General features: G+C 48.6%; 1 protein-coding gene across 2 annotated transcripts in view; it reads right to left on the bottom strand.

The window, feature by feature from the left end:
- Positions 1–22995, bottom strand: part of XYLT1 (xylosyltransferase 1) — a 316574-nt gene that overhangs the window by 127710 nt on the left and 165869 nt on the right. For both annotated transcript variants that reach the window (XM_077141677.1, XM_077141678.1), the window contains one exon: positions 9435–9945. In XM_077141677.1, coding sequence (XP_076997792.1) covers positions 9435–9945 — 511 coding nt within the window. The remainder of the gene's footprint in view (positions 1–9434; positions 9946–22995) is intronic.

Raw genomic sequence — 22995 nt, 5'->3', positions numbered from 1 at the left:
TGGTCCCAAGTGACACCTCTGCTCCACTCTTCCTGTGCAAGGCAAAGACACTGACGATCTACCCCCAGGGATTTTAGGAAGCAAAATCCGGCTGGAAGAGGACAAAACTGGCCTACTTGCTCATGCTCAGAGCACCACTGGTGGTCCTTCCTGTTCATCAAACTTTTATGCCTCCTCCTACCTCAGGGCCTTTGCACATGATGTCCCAGTAGGCCTGGAATGCTACCCTACCTGACCTTCTTCTCCTTGACTCCTACCACCCTTCCTATCTCAGCTCAATGTCAAATGTGACCACGTGTCTCCACAGTAGCAGCAATCACTCGCATAGTTTTACGTTTCTTTTTGTGATCATTTGACTCAAGTGTCTGCCTTCCCACTTGTAAGAAGCAGTAAGCTCCATGAGAACAGGGATTCTGTCTGTGTTCCTCCCCAAGAAATCCCCCAGCCCTTTCAGAGAGCCCGGCATAGACAAGGAAGGACTGTCGAGTGAATGAATGGTGCAGGGAGCTGGCAACAAATATTTTCCAACCTCCCGTTGGCAACTGTGCCTTGCCCAGAATGACCCTACTGGAGAACCTCCTAAATGTTCCATTCCCATCACTTAGTGCCCACAGCCCTCTGCAGAACTCTGGTGAGGGGAAATTAAAAATCAAGTTCCCTTCTTCCCTGGTGCTGACCGAGAGTCTTTGATGGAGGCCACAGAGACAGAGCCCTCACCTCTGAAGGTTGGCTCTGGGGCAGACAGAGAAGCAATAGAGAACTCTGGCTTCATGGGCCACGTGCAATCTGACAGCATGTGTGCTGTCGGCTTTATGGAAAACAGTGCCCCCTGCTCCACCACCACCCTCTTCCAAGTCCCTGGTATTATTCCAGCAGTTTCCTAACTGCCCTCCCTGCTTCCACACTCTTCTCTCACAGTCTCCTGCCAACCCAGCAAGCAGTAGACCATCCTGTGGAACGTATGTCAGTTCAGGTTCCTCCTCTGATCAAAATCCTCCAGGAGCTCCTTCCCCTCGCTCAGGATAAAAGCCAGATTCCTACCAGCCCCCAAGGATGGCACAACCTGCCCCATCTCCTGGTCCAGGTGCATGGCCTCCTTAGCTGGTCCCCATCACACCCTGACACCTACCACGCCACGCCTTCCTCCTGGCACCCACAACCCTCCCCTTGCTTTATATTTCACCCGAGCACCTACCACATCAGAACTAGGAAGTATTTTACTATTTTTATGTCATTTGTCTGTTTCCCCTCTCTCGAATCTAAACTCCATGAAGGGAGCTGTTTCCCCAGCAGTGTCTGGCACACAGTAGGCGCTCAATAAATATGACTGACTGACTGAATGAATAAATGAACAAATGAATGAACTCACTATGTCCAAAGATTGGGAACCATTCCATTTGGGGCAATTCAAATTCTTAGCAAGCCATCCACAATGAAATCAAATAGCTCTCCAGGTATCTTTTATCTATTGTTCCATGTGGGTCGTTCAAAGATCGCTGCAACCTCCTTGCTTTTTCTCTTCCCCATGCATATGGCAATTTGCCAATATCTATGGAATTCTCTGGGTGTTTCCTGTCTCTCCCCCAGGACCCCCACCCCAGAATGTGAACACCACAACATCATAACTTGTCTCTCTTTTTCACCACACCTCCGTGTTTAGCACCGCACTTGGCACAGGGGAGCTGCTCAATACAAATTCATTGAATGAATGAAAGAAATGACAAGTTTCCATGGACATTCCTGGGCTCATCTGACTTCTCAGCTGTAGCAAAGCAAGAAAGATGTAATATCAGGGAATCATTCACTCATCGAGCAACGGATGTGTACGGAGTGTCTAAGACATGCCAGGTGCTAGGATAATCTTCGATTCTGCTCTGATTTCTTATAAAGCCACTTGCCAACTTTTGTGCCCCCTTCCCTGAAAGTCTCCTTCCAGCCTCAAACAAAAGGGAAGCCGATTAGCCAGCTCTCCGCCGAGCTGCTCCGAGCAGCGGTTCACAAATGCGTGGTCATAAACACACTCCCAATCCCCTAGTCCATAGACGTCATTGTAAGCACATGAGATCGGGAACAAAATCCACCTGACCCTGATTCCCTCGTTGGAAACACCCTGCTTGGGAAATGCTTATGCCGCATGAAGTGTCCCAAAGGGTGTGTGGACGACACCGGGTGGACCAGCCCATGCCACTTCTTCAGGGGCTGGGGGTTCATCTTCTTTCTCCACATAACTTCCGTCTTTGCTTTCAGGCAAAGCAGCTCGGGAATAGAAACAACGGGATGACAAGTTTTAGAATGAAAGCCAGAACTGTGCAGCTGGCCGAACTTTCCTGGAGGAAGGGGAGAGGGTAGAGATGGAGGTGGGAAGAGGTGAAGGGGCATTTATGCTGTTTCCCATAACTACATATTTCGCTTTCTGAGGAGGCTTGTGGGTGGCAGCTGGCTTTCTTTATGATTCTGAGACTGGGAGGGTAAAAGAAGCCCGTGGTGCTTTAGAGGGGAACGGCAAAGCGCAGTTGGTCTGTTGGAACTCATTTCCCAATGGGAGGTGGCCACGGCACATAGTAGGCGCAATAATGTTTGCCGAAAGATTGGAGTTGAGTGTCTTTGTGCTCAGGAGAAAGCCAAGAGCCCAGATGACCAACTGATGTGACGGTCACCTCTGCTGGGTCCTCTGGCCGACACAGAGCCTGAATCAGCCTGTTCTCACTGCTGCCGTCTCCTCTCTCTGGGACTACTCCGAGGTCCCCTCCCTCCCTGTTTCTGCTTTTTCCTAGGAGCTAAATCAGACCATGTGACAACCCATGTAATCCCTCCAGTGGCTCCTATCTTTTTTAAAACAACAACCATCTTCCTTGCGGTGGCCTGCCCGACCCCATGGGTTTGACACTTCTCCCTCTGCTCACCTCATTGCTCCCTGTGCTCCAGCTACACTGGCCTTCTCGTTGCTTCTGGAAGCTTCTGGAACATTCCAGGCAGCCTCCTGCCTACGACTTTTTCTCTGGCTGTTCACTCTTCCTCGAGCCACTGCCATGACTCGCCCCCTCACTTCTCTTCGGTCTCTGCTCCTGGGAGAGAACGTCCTTGGTTACCTGCCTAAAGCAGCTCCTCACTGCCCTACCCTCTCACCCTGCTTCACTTCTCATCATAGCTCTTATCACAACCAGACACTGGACTGTATGTCTTTTCATCTGTCACAATCCTGTCTCTCCTAGCAGGACAGAAGCTCCATGAGGGCAGGGTCAGTGTGCCGCACATCCCCTTAGTGTTTTCATTCATCTTGCTGTCAAGGACATAGTGTCTGGAGCTCTACAGGGTAGAGGCCAGCTGTGCCTCTGTTCACTGCCATATCTTTAACTCCCAGAACTGGGGTCAGCAAACTACAGCCCAAGGGCCAAACCCAGCCCATCGCCTATTTTTGTATAGCTCACAAGCTATACGAATGGGGTTCCCCTTTTTAAATAGCTGATAAAAAATCTAAAGAAGAATAGTTCACGATGTGGAAAAATGATGGGAAATTCACATTTCAGTGAACATAAAGTTTTATTGGAACAGAGCCACTTTGGTCATTGGTTTACACAATGTCTATGGCTGCTTTCATGCTACAATGGCAGAGCTTGTTGCAACAGAGACTGCATGGCCCACAAAGCCTCAAATATTTGCTATCTGGGCCTTTACAGAAAATGTTTGCTGAGTCATGGCCATGAGCATTGCCTGGTAGGTAGTGGGTGAGCCATGATGGGGTCTGCTGACCTTTTCTGGACTCAACACCATCAGTCTCCTTCCCTTTCCCAGGGAGCACAAGGGAGACCTTGGAGATGGGCGTCCAACCCCAGTAGATCTTTACTAGCTGCCCCTCTTGACTGTGGCTTCCTCAACAGGAGACAAAGGAAGGACTCTGCTGGATCTTCTGCAAACCTGGTCTCTCTGAAAGCAAGATGGCCCCACCTAGTTGGCCAGTTTGTGAGGGTCCATTTGGCTTCTGCACCCCACTCCATTCGTGGTTCTCATCATTGGTGATAACAGCACAAGACTGGGAGAAAGCAGTGTTTCTGGCTGACAGATGGGGAAACTGAGGCACATGCTATGGGGCACTCAGAGTGGCTGGGCTTATACCCATGTTGCCATTTCCTGTCCGCACCAGGTTGCCCTGCTTTCTAGAAGCTGGTCACTCAGAGGGCATCGTCACACCACTGCAGTGGGCTGAGTGGATGTGCAGGAGAGAACCCTTTCACAGCCAGTGCCTGCCTCCCCCAGCCATCCCCACCCAAAAGCCCACTTAGCCAGTGCCTCTGGCCTCCTGCAAAGACTAACAGTAAATAGGGTTTGTGGCATCCACAGACAGATGCCCTTCCATCAGGTGCTCCCTCCCTTTTCTGATATTTAGTTCCCTGGGCGTGTACAAATGCTGTCGGTCCTTGCACCCTGCACCCAGTCAGCGGATACCAAAGACAACCATGGCTCATCCTCATCAGAGAGCCACTGCCTGCACTTGGCTGCACGGGTCCTAGGCTCCAGTGAAAGTGGCTACCCCTGCCCACTCTGAGCCAGTGGCTTTCCCTGGGACTCCTCACAGTTTCCATAGCTAGCTTCCTCACCTGGACACCTAAGATGCAGACCTGTAGGCCACCTGGAACACTGTTCCCCTGGCTTTACCTGGCACAGCAAAGGGTCAGGAAGTGCAGGAGAGGCTAGGACAGTCAGCGTGGGGGTGAAGGGGCGGGGAGTGGCCACTGGAGGGGCCTTCTGACATTGAGATGTTTCAAATGTAAAGAGGCAGAAAATGTGGCATTTGCCTAGCAGCTGGCACCAGAATACCTCTTGCGGGTCAAACAGACTTCATCTGGAAAGACATTTTGACAATGGGAAGGGAGAAGGTGAGCCCCTTGTCCAGGACTGGGTCGTCTGAGGGGTGGGAGGGGTGGAGCAGCAGCCTGGCTGTGAGTTCAGGGGCTCCACCCCAGGCAGGTGGCAATCACCTGCAGATCCCACCTCTCCTAATGAAAATGAGGCTCACCGGAAGAGCGGAAGCCTGTGGCTCTCTCACCTCCTTCCAAGTTGCTTTCTCCAAGATGCAGATAAGATGGAGACAGACCACAATGGCGAGGCATGTGCACATGTCTCCCCAGAAAACAAACTTTCTCCTGGGCTTCTAGGCTCCAGTTTTTTCCTGACTGGTGGAGGGATGCAGGCTGAGAGAGGCATAAGCACTTTACACGAGTCAATGTTCAAAATCTCTCTCCTTTGAAGTTTTTCAGACTTAAAGCCACAAGGGATTGTTTCCTTAATTATCTGGTGTAATAGTGGCTGAAGTTTAGGTGATGTTGAGTTAAGCAAAATGACAAACACAGTGTGTACATCCATGTATGTGTGTGCGCATGTAACATATGTGCATATTTACCCATATATTAAATGTCCCTCCTCTTCCTGCCTCCCATTCCTTATTTAGCGGAAAAGAAAAGGACCACTGGGCTGAAGCTGAAATCCCTCCTAAGCAGAGGGAAATCCGGGTGTCATGGTTTCCAAAGAGGGAACACAATCTCCGTATGGGGTGTAATTACATCTTAGCTTTCTGCAGAAGAATAGTTTATGGCTTAAATGCTATTAATTGTAAGCCGTTTTGTTCCATGGGAAGCTGTTCATTGATAACTACCCAATTAGGGTTATTTTGCAATTAGTCTATTCACAGTAAATTTATTGCAAAAGGGGGAGGCTGTGGTGCAGCAAATTAAAGCATCGCTGGGTCTGGGTGCGCAATGGCTCTTAAATGCCAATCGTATTAACCGGCTCAGAGGTCCCGGGAGGGTGGCATCACCCCGGCTGATGGAGGAAAGGCGTCCAGGCAACCCCCAGCAAAATGACACTGCAAACCCACAGCTGGAGATGTCTCAACATCCTCAGGAGAAGCTTGGGAACCCCAGGCTGAAGGTGATGAGATTTTAATTTTTTTTCTTTTCCCACAATTGTGGTGCAGGTCATATTGGCAAATAAATACATAATGCATAAGTATTTACAAGGTGCTGTGTTTAGTATTTGACCCCCACAAACTCTCTGAGATAGGTGTGATTATGCCAACAGCTTGTTCAGAGAGCTCTAGGCTTGAACCCAAGTGGTCTGACTCAAGAGGCATGCTCTTTGCTACGAGCAATATCGGACTTTGTCTTTCTCACCAATGCCTTCCCTTCTCCTTTCCAACTATATGACAGACAGACAGACACAGCCTACATGCAGCAGGACATGTTCTTGGGTCTGTCGGTGTGAGTCAAAGTAAAGTCTTTTGCCTGTTTAAGATGCACACACTTATGGGAAAGGAGGCAGGCTCGGCAGCTGGAGTTCAGATATTGCCCTCTACTAGCCACATGCCTCTGGCCAATCACTAAACCTGCTTGAGCGCCAATTTCCTCAATTATGAAACGGGCTCTCATCACAGCCCCGCCTCACCGTTCTGATGGGAGGAGTCCACAGGATAAGGCATGACGATTGCTGTATACATTAGTATGTAGAAGTAATACATAACAGAGGTCAGCAAACTACAACCAGGGGCTGAATCCAGCTCTCTGCCTATTTTTATAAATGGAACACACCCAGGAATATTTGCTTATCTACTGTCAGTGGCTGCTCCTGTGCTGCCACTGCAGAGGTGACTGGCTATGATGGAGATTCTGAAGTATTTACCACCTGGCCCTTTACAGAATAAAGCATGCCAACCCCTGGTATACAGTAGGTGCCCAATATTATTTTGATGGAAGGGAAATCAGCTCAGGCTTCCCTAGCTGTCTCCCAGGCACTGGCTAACCAAGGATTTTGAAAACCTCTCATTCCACTTAACTGTTCTTACACTCTACCCTCCAAGTCCCATCAGGATAGATGGGGAGCATCTGGACAGCTCAGACAAGGGTTAAACTGCGAGCGAGAAATGGATCTTCCCGTTTTTAAAAGACTTTACAGATATGCATTGTAGAGAAACACGTTTGCTATTAAAAATTCAAAAAAAAAAAAAAAAACTACAGAAGAACTTGGGTACAAATTTCAAGTTATCCCCCATGCCTCTGTGCCAGGGCATGTGTCCTTTCAGCCCTCATGCTATGCAGTTAGAGCATGTGGTCATTTTTTACCTGATTCAAAACCTCCCCCTCTCATCAGAAGCAAACAGAGAAGCAGGTATTTGAAACAAGAAGGTGTGAATTTTAGTTCAAGTTGAGCCTCTGATTAACTGGGGGATCTTGGATAAGTCTCTGTGCCTTTCTGGGCCTCTGTCCATTGTGCAAACTGAATTATAGTGTGTCCAGGTATCTTCCTAGTCTGTCAGTTCTCACGGTGCACATCCTTTCTGCATCAAGAGAGGTGGGGAAACTGAGGATGCACCACCAGGCAAAGCCTCGCTTGGCCCTCGAATCCACCAATGCCGGGGGAACTGAAGTCCCTTGCTCCTGGTTCTGTGGTTATTCACTGACTCACTAAGCTTCTGTCTAGACACCTTCCCAGCTGGGGAGCCCCGGGCTGCACCCAGGAGGACAGGACCCGTGGTCTTGGAAGTGGGCCTATTCCTGGACCACATGTGAGCCCCGAGGACACCGACTGTCCCACATCACCCCTTTCTATTTCCAAGAGTTCCGGGTCACCCTACAGTTGGCGTCAGGGATGATGTGCGAGGGGGGTGGGGTGTCTCTTCTCCTTACCTGGGAGCAAACCTAAAGTGTTTGTTGGTATTTGAATGTAGAAGCAACAGGTAGGCTTTGATCCTTGACCAGTGGTGAGGGACAGCTGGGCATGCCTGTATCACAGCAAAATGATAACAGAGCTGGCCTAGAGCAAAGAGGTCCCCAGGAAAAGGAGAGTGGCCAGACCCTTTGGACATTCGAAGTGGGCTGTTCTAGGATAGAGAAAGAGGTGAGGAGCAGAGAGGGGAAAGGATACTTCCTGTTCATTGGTGGTGCCCTTGAACTAAAATACAGATCTCTCCATTTCAAATGTGCCCCTCCCTGCTGATCCCAATGCACCAGCTCTCTCTTCTTCGTTGAAGTGTGTTGTCAGGATGCTATCTGCCCTCTCCACCGAGAAAACCACTGGGCAGACAAATTCACCAATAGGCAGAGATTTAAGGTCTTCTCCCATGAAATATAAAATGGAAAAGGATCCACAGAGTGAGCTAGAGAGGGGGAGTGGGGTGCAGAGATGGTTAAAGGACAGCAACCACAAGTTGATAACAGTTGTCAGTGGATGATGGGCCCACAGGGGTTCTTCCTACTTCAAGGTGTGTGTGAAGTTTTTATGCACAAAATATATGTTTTAAAACAGAGAGAAGTGGGGAAGGGTCTTAAGAAAATAAGATTTAACCCAGGATGTGCTAGCTTCATCTCGGGGTGTCTCCACCTGTCGACTCCCAAGGCCACTTAACAGCTGTGGGACTTTGGGGAAGTCACGTCACAGCTCTTGCGACAGAAAATCCGGGCTCCTAACAATAGCGCCAACCTCACAGGGTGGCTGGGAGGAGCTCAGGGGTGCCACATGCCAGTGCTGTGCCAGCCCTGAGTGAGTGCTCCATAAAGGCTGCTGCTGAGTTGCTGCTCTTCCCAGCTGCCCAGAGGTCAGACTCATCTCCAGGAAGTATCTCGCCACGGGGTGACTGCAGGTGCAGAGGGCACGCAAGTGATACCACGTGTGCAAAACCATTCCCTCCACCTCTGGGAGCCCTCTCCACTCTGCCTATGAATTCCTTCATTATAGTCTTCAATTACATTGTTCTAGTCCATTCTTTTCTTCTGTTCTATTCTATTCATCTCTTTCTCTAGATGTCTCTGGTCTCTCACTGCATCTGGGAAAGATACGTGTTACTACAGGATCATCAATATGGAGAAGAGTGCCCAGCACAGGGCAGGAGTGAGTACATGAGGAGAGGGAGGGAGGGAGGGGGAGGGAGAAAGGGAAAAGAAGAGAAGGAAGGAATTTTAGATGGAGGAAAATGAGAAGTTTGTTTTTCACAAAACTTCCAAAGTCGATACATCCAACTAGAAGTCTTCCAGTTCACACTCAATTACAATCTCATCTGTGTGCGTCCTGGCCAGGACATCTGGCTGAGACGCCACACCAAAGCAGTTGCCCAGCACCCCGAAATCATCCCATCTGTCCTGATTTCCTTGTCATTTTATCCTTTGCCAAAACGTCCTGGGCTAAAGATATAACCAAAGGTAATCTTCTTTTTATACCTTTGCAAGCTTTTCCTACACAAGACTTCACAGATCAGGGAGTACCAATAGCAACCAGTTCTCGTGTCCCAATTCGGGGTCTGAAAAGCGGGGCAGGCAGCCCTGGAAGGATGGATAGACAGACAAAGTCTATCAGGCAGACAGATGACAGATGGGTAGGTAGATCGAGAATGATACAACAGATGTGGCAAACGAGCGCTGGGGCAGTGAGCCTTGGGGACTGGAACTTACCCTCCAGCGGGCACAGCCGAGTGACCTTCTCCGGCATCAGCAGCCCCAGCTTGTGGCGGCAGTAGGTCTCCGCGATTTCCTGGCGACAGTGCTTGGACTTGGAGCGGGAGAGGGCGGAGATGGCCTCCTTGCCCGAGATGTCACACCTGGGGGGCTGGTCATACCTGATGTCCGGGGAGCTGCCCCCACCTCTCTTGGCGTGCGTTTGCCTGGCTGCATCTTTCGGGCGGCTGCTGTTCCCTGCGGCCCCCTCTCCAGGAGGCAGCACCTCGTTGGCACCTTTCCCCGGGAAGGAACGTCCCTTCCCCTTCTCCTCCTGCTCCAGTTTCTTTTTCAAAAGCTCCTTCTGTCTGCTCAACGGCTTCTTCGCCAGCTCCGCAGGGTGCTTCTGCTTCTGAGTCCTGGGGGCGAAGTTGCTGTTGTCGATGGTCTCGAAGTCCTTGGGGACCGAGTTCTCGTTGTTGCTGTCAGTTCTCACTTTCTCTTTCGGCCGGTGAGAGAAGTAGCCATCCTGGAGAAGGCGGGAAAGAAACAGACAGCAACTTGATCATGCTCATTAAGTTAGCCAGCGGGGCAGGGGGCAGACAGGCCTGGGATCTGCGTCCAGGTTTGCTACCAGGGGAGACTTTTCGCTCCGGACCTCCACTTCCCCACCCAGAAACAAGGAAGTGTTTCTTGTGAATAGTCTCTGGAAATGGAGACTATTCAGCTTTCCAGCGTTACAGCTGTGGTGCTCAATGCTTTTACCCTTTCATGTGAGTTTCTGTCCCTGGTTGTCCTGCCTTTGCACTGAAGCATGATTTTCTCATCCTGGCCTGGATCTAATAATGGAGGAGAAAAGACCACAGAGGACAGTACTGGGTCAACTGAAGAATTGGAAGACAGAATGTATGTTTTATATGAGTGTTAAATTTCCTGAGTCTGGTAATCGTATTTAATATGATTACATAGTGAAAATCCTTGTTCTTAGGAAATATACACAGAAGTATTAACTGTTTGTTTTTTTTTTTTAACATGGGCAGGCACCAGGAATCGAACCCGGGTCTCCGGCATGGCAGGTGAGAACTCTGCCTGCTGAGTCATCGAGGTCCACCCCAGAACTATTAACTTTTTAAGGATTATTAAACCTAATCTCAAAGATTTAGAAAAAAGATAGATTAGCTAGACAGATAAGTAAATAGACAGGTAGATATAGATGGATGGATAGATAGATACAGATAATAGGTAGATGGAAGGATGGACAGATGGACAAGTAGAGGAGAGAGATAGATAAATAGAAGGAGAGAGAGATAGAATGACATAAATGTGGCAAATGTTAAAGGTTGATAAATCTGGGTTACTGTGTAGAGGGTATATTGGAGTTCTCTGCGTTGGTTTTGTATTACTTTTCCTGAAGTTTGAAAGGATTTCAAAATAAAAAGTTCCTTTAAAAAAAACACCACCAACAAAACACATCCTTTGTTGAAGCTTCGTGTTTGAATTCCAGGAGAGAGAGTTACCATGGGTTACTTGAGGACTGGAAATGCCATAGTAAAGTTATAAAGGGGGAAAATACTGAAAAGATATTACATACATTCCATTGCCTTTAGGACTAGTTCTTATATCTATGCCCATAAAAGATATCAGACCAAGCCACCGTTAATTCTATGGGAAAGACATAACTATCACATTGTGTGCTTTTTTGAGGAGGAATGTGGCCTTTGCAGAAAGAACCTTATAATGAGCCCCAGGGCAGATACAAACTTGTGATACTCGTGACTTAAGAGTTTTAACTCCTGATGTTTGTACCTGGGCAGAGCTTGGTTCTTCCCCAGGGAGGTACCCCCAACTCTGCTTCCCCATGGGCAAGGTGGGTCTTGACCATTTCAAGTGGAGATCTAATGCACTGTTCAGCGGATACCCCGCATGCTTCTGAAACATGTCACTTCTGCTTAGAGTCCATTACTGGGGTCCTGTTCTAGTTTTCTAGCTGCCGGAATGCAACACACCAAAGATGGACAGGCTTTTAGTAAAAGGGGATTTATTTCATTAGTTCTTCAAAGGAAAGGCACCTAACTTTCATCTAAGGTTCTTTCTTACGTGGGAAGGCTCAGGGTAATCTCTGCTGGCCTTCTCTCCAGGCCTCTGGGTTCCAACAACTTTCCCGGGGGTGATTCTTTTCTGCATCTCCAAAGGCCTGGGCTGAGCTGCGAGTGCTGAGATGAGGAATGCCGAGCTGCTTAGGCTGTGCTATGTTGTGCTCTCTCATTTAAGCACCAGCCAATTAAGTCAAGCGTCATTCATTGCAGCAGGCACGCCTCCTAGCCTACTGCAGATGTAATGAGCAACAGATGAGGTTCACGTACCATTGGCTCATGTCCATAGCAACAGAACTAGGTGCCTTCACCTGGCCAAGTTGACACCTGAACCTAACTACCACTGGTCCTTATCTGGGAAAGTATCTGCTGAGCCAAAGCAAGCCATCTCTGGGGACCTCTGATGCCCAAAAGAACACTAACTGGCTGCATCAATCTACCGCTTTTGCTACAGGAACCCACTGACAGGAAGAATGCAAATCCAAGGGAAGGTGTCCCTGTTCGTTTTTCTTTATTGTTTATTTTTGCATGGGCAGGCACCGGGAATCAAACCCAGTCTCTGACATAGCAGGCAAGAATTCTACTGCTGAGCCACTGTCACACTGCCCTAGTTTTTTTTTTTTTTTTTTTTTTTTTTAAGGAGGGCTATGATGACAACTCTTAACAGTTTCCACGGAAAAGAAAGGTGGAAACTGCACAAAAGGCCTCACAGGTGCCTGGGCAGAGCTTCTAAAGAAGCTGACACTAACTGGGGTCTCCTATTCCAGCAGCTGTTGGAAAACTCGGCCCGGAGGCTGAATCTGGTCCACTACTTCATTTTTTTAAGTAAAGTTTTATCGGCACACAGCCATTCCCATTCATTTCTGTATAGTCTGTGGCTGCTTTCCCATCACAAGGGCAGAGTTGAGTAGCCGAGACAGAGACTGTCTGTCCTGCTAAGCTGAAAATAATACTATCTGGCCCTTTAAGAACACGCTTGCCAACCTCTGTAGCATCTTTCCTGGGCTTGGCTTAGGTGGCCCCGTCCCCATTTCATTCAGAAGTGGTCTGGAGAAGAGGCACACATGGCTGTCCCTTCTGGTCTCTGTCCAAGCTCGCCTAGCAGCAAGCACCTCTCTCCACCCATCTCAATGGAGGCCGTGAGAACGAAGCTGATGCTGAGATACCTTGTGACAATATCGTAAGCTGAGTGTTGATATTATTCCCATTTTAGAGATGGGAAAACTGAGCAGCAGTTCACAAGCGACTTATCGAGGTAACACAGGTAGAAGGTGGTGAAGCTGGGATTTGAACCACGGATACAGACACGTACAGACTGTGTGTTCTGGGCTCTCGCTTAGACTGTCTCCTTCTGAGAACCCAGGCTTCACTTTCTCCGCCCTCGCTCTGCTTCTTCAGCATCCTGGCCTGGCTTTACGCACGAGATCTGGCCCCCTTCCTAACCACTCTCATGCAGCTGAACTGAGAAGGTATGTGACCTCAGGACAGCCATCGCCAGGCTGGCCAGGGGCCTACTGGGGGGCCAGGGAGTCCGAGAGAGAGAGAGAGAGGGAGAGGGGACTCTAAGCAGGGGCCCTGGGGCCCTGGAAGCTTGAGGCAGCAGGAGCTGGGGACAGCAAGGAGAGAAGACAAAGGCTGGGAGGCAGCAGCTGACGGAGGTAGAGAGAACCTGCGATGGGAGAGTCAAGTGCACATGAGGCAAGAACTTCTGTGGGTCACAAAGAGGAACCCCCCTTGTATCCTGATCTGGGACGGGGGGAGAAGCTCCCGGTTCTGAGTGGGTCTTGGTTTCCAGCTTTCTTAACTCCCCACTGAGACCAGCAACGAGACCCACCCAAGGCTCCTAGAGCACATCTATTCTTGCAACCTAAGAGCATCCTGCTGCCGCTCCTCTTCCTTCTTTGTGTCCAGAGGCCCTTGAAGACTCCCAAACAGCCTCTCAGATGCATTTTCTGAGCACTTGCACGAGAGAGCCAGGCACCGCACTAAGTGATCTGCAGGTACCACTTACTGGTGGCCGACAATTGCCCAGTAAGAAGGTACTCTCATCGCCGTCTGACAAGAAGAGGAAGCCAACGCTTGCAGTTCCTATCACCCCCCAAGGACCTATTATATGCCTGGCACCATGCTAAGCCCTGACATGTGATATCTCACTTCAGCTTTGGAAATAGCTTCCCAAACTGGTACTCTTATTCTCCCATCTTACAGAAGAGGTGAAGGAAGCATGGAGATGTTACGTAATTTGCCCAAAGTTCCCCAGGGGAGGCAGCAAACTGGCATCTGCCTGATTCCAAAGCTTGCGGGAGAAGGAAATCCAGGAACACCTGAGCTCCCCTTCCTGCCCGGGGTGGCAGGGGAGAGCATCTTTCTCTTTGCTCATATTTGCCCAGGGTGAATGGGGGAGTTGGCAAGGGAGAGGAGGTAGTATTCAACGAGGCCCTTCACTAATCTCTTGATTCCCTTCCTACCAGGAGCAGACTAGAATTATACAGCTCCATCCCTTTCAAGGGAGGCACAGTCAAGCAACTCAGAACCTCCTGTGCCAAGTTCTGCTGCCCCCTGGCACAGAATCCGGCCTGATGGGGAAGGGGCCTGAGCGGAGAAGGCCAGTGTGGAACAGAGACTTCACCAGCTTCTGATGGGCAGAAGTGAACAGTTGTTGCTTTAAGTCATTGACTGTTGGGAGATCTTTGCGACTGCAGCATGGTCTAGTCCATCCTGAGCAACACAGGAGCTAACCAACTAAACCGTTCTGCTTTCTTCCTCCCGGCTGTCCTTAGATATCAGAGCCAGACTGTAATTTTTAGCGTTTTGTCTTTCTGCCTTTAACAGAAAGAAAGTGAGTTCACTGATACCCTTCCTCTGAGAACATGCATTTAAATTCTGTCCCTTTGTCCATTTTATGAGAGGACAGGGAGAAAGCAGGAGAGCCTCTACCCTTGCAGACATCTGCATTCTCTCTCATCAGACACATTCTAACTATCACTCTTGGGCTCTTTGCTTTACTCATTAACAGATGAGGGCAAGTTTGGCCCCCTGAGCAGAAAATCTCCATAAATCATCTATTTCAAAAGCTCACCTTCTCCACCACTTTCTGACATACCATTGCCAGGGCCAAATCAGACCCAGAAAACGCTGTAATCATCTTTCCCTCCCCTTCGCTGATGGAGCTAACCTGGCAACAGGAGAATGGGCAATTCCCCTGGTTAATCAGCGATATCAGGCACAGGGGCTGCCATCAGTTCTAACACAACTGTTGATTAATGGTCACCATCTATGAAGAGTGGCCATCACAAGGGATGGTCAGCACGGTACGTTCCTGCATCCTTCCACCTGGCCTGGCGCCACTCAGCGAGTGCAAGAGGGAAAGGAAATATTTTGTCTTCTGGATATTAGACATTAAATAGCTTTCAGAAAAGTCAGTGAGAGGCACAGTTGGTGAGAAGCAGACAACACCCTGCTTGGGCCACAGCCCAAGTCAACGCTGCCTTCTGCAATGGCGGATGCCTGCTTCTTTACTCACCTCTGTCCTTCACTGGCCACCAAGAGGACAACAGCTGTCAGCCTTTTCTCTCCTTCCCCTGGAGACCTGCGATCCTGAAGGCCAAAACCCAGGCTAGGCCGATACATACCAAATAACCATCACTTCTCCTTGTACTCTAGCCTTTCACACAACATGTGTTTCCAACCTTCTCAAAAACCTGGCAATTCAGGCAGTGGTGGCCTAGATCAAGGGGAGGAAACTGAGGAACAAAGAAGTTGAGTCACCTGAGGACACACCGCTAAAATGACGTGACTCAAACTGTCCTTGCCTCAGTCTTCTCAGTCGGAAAATGGGGATGACAACATTACACTTCATAGGTCTGCAGCGAGGATGAATATATGTAAAGCTTCTAGAATGCCTGCTGCCCAAAGCAAGAGGAGGAATGAGCAGAGAGTCCAGACTAGCAAATTCTACCAATTAATGCCGGCCTCAGCCACCTCACCGGGTACTCTCCATCTGGATGACTAGTTCGCTATTATTTCTCCATGGCGATCAAATAGCCTCATCCCCTTCATCCAAGCCAATCCAATAGTCTCACCTTGGGTTATTTATGCAAATGTAACCCTTTGACTTATTTTATTTTAATGTACTTATTACAATGATTGCACATTCAAATGTTTGCATGTGATCTCCAAAACTCTAATTGCTCGGCTGTTGCTTTACCTCTAAGCTGCTGCTAGAATCCATTTCTATTCTGGAGGAATAATTAAATGCAATAATGTCCTCCATTTTCATTCAACCTTGGGCATGCTTAGAGCCAATTTCAATCAGGGAGAAATATGCTAAAGAGGATATGGCTCTGAGGGGCAGGTGACGTGACCCTGGCTGTGGTTCGGAGGCCCCTCGGTCCGCATCCGTCTTTGCCTGATTCTCGAAGGGTCACAGCCCAGGACGGAGCTCCTGCCGTCGTGTTTCTGAGGGGCAGACATGGGTCACGGTGCTTCCTGAAGTATACACTCAGATAAATCTTTGCTCTTATTGTTCGTGTGGAAAGAGTCCTGGACAGGGAGGGAGAAGGCCTGGGCACTTGTTTTGCTTTAGCTACTGCCCTATTTTCTCATCTGTAAAATGACTGATCTGGAATGTCTGTTATTAAACAACCTCTGTATTCTTCATTAATCAATATGCTTGCCAAACAAAACCCTGCTCTTTCAGCTCACTGAAAAAAATAATTTGACTGACTTCAGGAGAACAGGGACTAGAAAATGGGGAGTAGACGGCGGCTCCAAAAGAGCATCTCATCTCCCCTCAGACGCATCGTTCGATCATCAAGTTATAATACAGAGCTTCAAAGTCAGGCTGAAGCAAGTTCAATTCCAGGGTCCTCCATTCACCAGTTCTTACACCTGTTAAATCATTTCATCAGTCTGTGTCTCAATTTCCTCCTTTATATCAGGGGGCTAAGAATGGGACCGACCTCACAGGGACTGAGGTTATCGATCAAGCACAGAACCCAGTGCTTGACACATGGGAAGTATTTCAGAAGCATGCATTGAATTAGAACATATGCATGCAGTGCTGACTCTGCGCCTCTATACGCACTTAGCATATATGCATCTAGCACCGACTCTGCCCTTTGCATGTGTTGGCTCATGAAGATCCAGTGAAGGAGATGTTCTCCATTATTCAGAGAGCACTAAGAGTCAGGGAAGTTAAGTAACCAGAGTCCATATACAACGAGGTATTGGAGCCAGGATTTAAACCCAGGCAGCCTGGTTCCAGAAATCTGTTAAGAACAGCGATGGTGCCAAAGGCTGTCCTGCTCAGACGTGAGGGCTCCCCGTTCCACCTGCTCGTCCCGACCAGTTTATGGCTTCCTTTTGTGCCATGTGGGCGCACAGCCAGCTGGGTAGCTGTTTGCCATTGAACTCAGCGTCCGGGGCTGCAATCCAATCCAAGGTTACCAAGGCCATTGGGAGGGACACTGGGGGAGCAGCCTGCACCTGCCTCCAAGAGGACATCGGTGCCAGGGTGGACAAACGGCGGAGGCACAGCGTGCATGGCTGCTCCCAATTAGGACATGCAATTATCCCTGCTGCCAATGCAAATAGACCCGGCAGAGCCCCTTGCCCGGCTCATTCGCATGCACAAAGCGTGGCTGAGCTGGACAGGACTTAGACACCCGGGGGCCATGCTGGGCACGGGCAGGTCCTGCTTTAATAGAGCCCTAAATAATAAGCCCTTTGTTGTGCAGTGTCATGTTAACGGGATGGACAGCCTGGAGTGAGGAGGGAGGGTGCTGGAAGGACAGAGCTGGGTTGGAATCCAGCCTCAGCACTTAGCCCTGGGGTCAAGGGCAAGAGGCTTAATCTCTTGGGGCCTCAACTCTCTCATCTACAAAATAGGGATAAAATAATCAATTTGGCAAAAGGTGAGGTAAGGATTAAATAACTTGGTGCACATTTCATTTTATTTAACAAGAGAACATTTAGCCCAATGCTTGATATATACAAAACATGGAATGAGTGGCAGCATGATATTTTTAATTAGCGGTGCATCACTGGACAAGCAGGACTGTGTCTTTTGGAAGAGCAGTGAGGTGAGGCAGCATCTTGGTTAAAATTCTGGCCCTGTCAGTTTGCTCACTGGGTGATTCTGAGCACCCAGTCCATGCACTTTGTTTTCTTATCTGTGAAATGGGGATAATAACTACAGTCGACCTAATGGAGTTTTTATGAGAATGAAAAGAGATAACATATGCAAAGTGCTTAATGTAAAATCTGGAGCTTAATAAATGTTAGCTACATTTACTACAATTAACTTAACACTTGCAATGATTTGACCTAATGTAGGGGTTCTCAAAGTGTCCCCTTGGAACCCCTGAGGGTCCCTAAGACCCTTTCCGGAGGGTTGCAAGGTCAAAACTATTTTCATAATGACACAAAGATGCCAACTGTCCCTTTTCCCTTATTCTCTGACAGCATACAGCAGAGTTTTCCAGATGATATTGCAACAGGCTGAATGCAGATCAAATGTGAGAATCCATCTGTCTTCCATTAAGCCAGACATTACAAAGATTTACAAAAATGTAGGATATTGCCTCTTTTGTCACTTAAATTTGTTCTGAAAAACATACGTATTTCTCAATACAATTATCAGTCATATAGACACAACAAATTATTATGGTTGTTTTTAAGTGAATTAATGAGTATTTTAAAATGCCTTCATTTATATCTCAGAATCTTAAATAACTCATAGCTATACCCCTATAAACAAAAGCTCTTTGAGGGTCCTTGGTGTTGTTTAAGAGCATAAGGGGGTCCCAAAGCCAAAAAGCGTGAAGACTGATGACATGATACCTATTTATAACCCTAAATATCTACTCATTAATGAAAAAAAAATACTTCAAGACCTTTTCATGCTGGGTGTTTTGCTATTTGCCAAGCCTCGGATTTATATTTTATCGACATGCATAATAACCTAAGTCGAATGAAAACGGGGCACTGATAAATGCCACCCCATGGTGGGAGGTTCCACCAGTATCCGTCATCCGGGGCTGAGTGGTGGCCCAGTGGCCTTCAGAAGGTGCATCTGTGCTATAGGACAGCTCAGCCCCACCCAGCCATGGCCCCTTGCACACCCACGTGCCTGAAGTCTGTGAGGTATGACATGCTGGAAACCAAGGACCCAGGTTCTTTCACGCAACTCTCTACCTGCTGGACCTTGCCTCAAAGATCTCAGAAGCCTTAGGGAATCCTTTATTCCAGGGTCTTAGGTGGAAGTGTTGCTCCCCTGCCCCCAGAGGATGTTCTGGAAACACACATGGGCCTTTCTGGTTGCTACATGATCGGGGGACGCTCCTGGCAGTTAAGTGGAAAGGGGGAAACGGGTCCACAGCAATGCAAAGGACGCTCCTGAGCAAGGCAGAATCTCCCTGCATCCAGCAGGACTTCGAGGTGTCCCCCAGATGTCATGTAGGTGGACAGCTCGTCTATCCAGGCTGAGAACTTAACTCAGGTGTACGTATGATGCAGCGCATTTCTGAACAATTTTAATGGAATTCAATTTTGGGGGAAAGCAAATACTGTGTGAATCAAAGGAAGACTGACCCCAGAGTTTTACCATACTTTCAGAAAAATCACATCACCAGGGGCCACAAAAGCCGTCGACTGTGTGATGCCAAGAAACACATGCCTTCTGCAGCTGCTGCATTCTCAGGGATTCAACCCACAGCAGCTGACTTCTTCATGGGTCTCCCCATTCCCTGATGCTCAAAGTGCTGATCCAGGGACCAGAAGCAGCAGCGTCGCCTGGGAGCTTGTTAGAAATGCAGAACCTCGGGCTCCCAGCCTAGATCACCTGAATCCAAACCTGCATTTCACAAGCTCCCCAGGCGATTTCCTACGCACATGAAACTGTGAGATGCGCTAATCTCGCCCTGCATCTGAGCACTTGAAGGATGAAATACAGATTATTTTAATTATCAATTCCTTCCATATATTTCTTCTTGATACTCATATTGGGGCAGTATGTTGAATTCTTTCTAGAGTTGCGGATGTAAGGAGGTTAGAATAAGTATGGCTGTCACTTCAGGATCGGTAACAGAAGGAGTGAGAGGTGAGTTACATGGAGAGAGGCTGGTTCTGGCTGCGTCAAGGATCTCTGGTTTACTCGTTCTACAGACTTGACTTGGGGGCAGGAAGGTGGGTTAGGACATGCTTCCTGCAGTTGGTGGAGTTCAGAGTCACAGGCGGAAGTGGGCATGAATCTAAATGATTTCTTCAGTACAGGACAGAGAGAGAGAAAGAGTGAGAGAGAGCACCCCCATCGCACATGCCATACCAGGGTTTGAGTTTCATCAAGGATATGTCCGAGGGACAGGGGTGGGTGGGGTGGGGTAGGGTGGGTAGTGGGACTTCGATGAGAAAGTGGCTTTCTAGCCCACTTTGAGAAGAAAGGGTATAGTCACGAGGCAGATGAAAGGATTAAGAACATCCTAAGAGAGGGCACAGGCTTGTGCAAAAGTGTGCCAGGTGATGCCAACAAACTCACACTTGGTAATAACCATGTGGTATCTGACATTTCTGGGCACCAGGCTAAACATTTTACACAGATCATCTAAAGGGAATCTCAGAAGAATTCTACTGAGTAGGTGCTATAATTATCCACATTTTACAGGTGAGCATTACAGAGGCACAGAGAGGTTAAGTAACATGGTCAAAATCACACAGCCTTGCTATAAAACCTATACTTTATTCTCCGGGGCTGTTATACCAAACAGTCTTTGCCGAGTGTCCTGACATGTTCCCAAAACACACTCCAGGGGCAACACCACCCCCACTGAAGACTCTAGAATAAAGGAATCACTAATTGTGCAGGAATCTTTAAAGGGGGGGAGGGGTCCACCAGGTAGAGGGTTACCTGAAGAACTTGGGTCCTTGGTGCAAAATCCTGCTGCTGCCTCTGCCTCATTCTCTTTCTCGTTACTTGAAATGAACCCCCAGCTCTGCACCTCTTCAAACCCCCAAATGCGCATGATCTTATTTTCTTACACTCCTTCATTGCCTCCCTTGACTAAGCTTCGTGCAACAACTCCTGGTCTCTAGCATCTCCCTCCTTAACATTCTCCTGTCCAGGTCCTCTGGGAAAGGGCACTTGGGAGCCAAACGGGCTCACCGTTGAAGAAACACATTCCATTTTCAAACTCATCCTTTGCATTTGCTGGGGCCCCTGCCCTCCCCACCACCACCCACTGCCACGAATGGGTAACAAATGGCACACTTGTACACTTGTTTACAGTCTCTAAAGAAATGTAAATGTTCATGGAGCCAGCCACATAAATAAGCAAAGGTGGCTGTAAATAAATAAGCACATACACAAATAAATCCAATTAATTTATATCACCTGAAAGCCGGACTCATTTGGGGTGGGGAGAGGGAGTAAGATAAAGGCACCGAATATTGCCAACGGTTTGATTTCAGAACTGAGCTTCCCCAACAGCTGCCAATAAATTATTTTTACTACGCAGAGGTACAAAGGAACATGCTGCTGCTACCCCCTAAATCTCCTTTATGAGCATGTGCTCGCCTTGCCACATCCGGCTGGGAAAAGGGCTTCGAAAGTAAGTCTTCGCCGGCCACGTTCCTTGAAGGAGGCTACAGCCCCGCAGACCCGCTCCCTGCAAACCGCAGACAGCCGATCGCTGCTTCCTGTTTACAGGTGGACTGGCAGGAGCGCAGGGTGGCCATCCCTACTGGAGTGCCACAGGGACGGAAGCGGCAGCAGTACCCAGGGCTAAGCTGGTGGAAGATTATTTCTGCATCTTGGAACGGGTGTCCACTGTCATTCACAGGACAGAATGTGCTGCTCTTATATCCGTACGACTTGCCTGACTCTGGAATTCTCTTTCGAGCTTCAGGGTGGCGATGCAAAACCTTATCGAAACCAGCTTCTGTGTGTGCTGCCATCAATCAAAAGGAAAGTTTTGGTCAGTCCCTCCAGATGAAACATGTCCAATGCCCATTTCTCATGTTTCATGCTCATGTTTATCTAGACCTGGGGCGTGTTATCATCTCCCTGGGTTCAACAGTTGTGTGACACACCCAACAGAACAGTCAGGAAGGGGCAGGGCAGGGCTCAAACCCAAGTCTGCCTCATTCCAAAGGGTGTATCTTAACGGCAGAGCCACACGGCCTCATCGATCTATGGAGAGGACCTTCCTCAGCCCCAAGAGAGTCTGAACTTGGAGTGAGGGCCCAAGGCAGGCTGTGATGTTCCCCTGCTGCCTGGGCTTCTAGAAGAGTAGGGAAATCCACCTGTCACATCCAGATGCCTGACGAGACCAGGACTTGACATTGCAGTCCCTGCTTCCGTAATGCACCTTTAATCTGACACCAGGGCAGGCATCTTCCGTGCATTTCCCTCTTTGCTTCTCCTAACAGCCCCGCAGAGAGGCAGTACAGGTCAGGAGCATGGGCACTGAAGCCAGGCAATGTGGGGCGCTCACCCCGCTGTGCCGTTTTAAAGCCATGTGGCCACGGGCGGCTTCCCTAGCTGCTCACTCACAGGGGATGGGGTTTTCTGGAACAATCTTGCAATTTGGGATCCACCCTGTGCTCACGGTCAGTGCAGAGAGTGGGACCGAGGGGAGTCAACAGTGTCGGGGCTTCCTCCATCTTCGTCCCCGAGGGATCACAAGAGCCAGCTCCCTCTGTTAGCTGTCACTTGTGGCCAGCGCACAGCACGTCCAGGCCAGCACTTACGGGATGGTGGGGGCCTCTGAGTCCTCGGTGCCAGGTGGAGTAGGCCACTTGCTCAGCACAGCCTCGTGGGTCAGATGAGGACTAATTGGGTTCAGGAGTCTCTGTCCTCTCTCTGTTCCTCTGTCTGTCCTCTCACACCTCTGTCCTGTATCACTCTGCAATTAAAAGGCTGCCCATGACTTAGGACATTTACACTTCTAAAGAACGGAGGTGGTAAGATTTAACGTATTCTACCCATATTCTAATACACATTTGAATTTTTTTCTAATACCAACGTTTATCTAATACAGAAATTCAAATACAATCTGCCAATTTACCTGTGAAGTATTTCAAAACATACCGGAAAGTACCAAAAGCGAATTTTAAAAACTGCCTACGTACCCATTTGTCATATTTTATTCTAATTTGTTTAGAAACATAACTGTGATACAGTTGGAGCATTTCTCATCTTAACTCCTGTGTCTCTCAATAACCCAGAGGTAACACCTGTCCTTCCCACCTGTGTATTTACACTTCCACTGACATACGTGTCCACGAACCAGAAGGAGCATTGGTCTGGGTGTTTCCAACTTGGACGAAATGGCACCACACTGTTAATATCTCCTTTGCAGTGTGCTTGTTTCACTCGATATTTTATTAGCACTTCTCCTCCCCTCCCCAGTTTCTGTGCTTCTCAATTCTTCCTCCCTCAGATAACATGATGTAAATGAGACCCGACAGCATTTAGCCCTCCGGTTCTC

The sequence above is a fragment of the Tamandua tetradactyla genome, chromosome 23 (assembly GCF_023851605.1).
Source record: "Tamandua tetradactyla isolate mTamTet1 chromosome 23, mTamTet1.pri, whole genome shotgun sequence".
NCBI lineage: Eukaryota > Metazoa > Chordata > Mammalia > Pilosa > Myrmecophagidae > Tamandua > Tamandua tetradactyla.
This window is presented reverse-complemented; position numbering and strand designations above follow the sequence as displayed.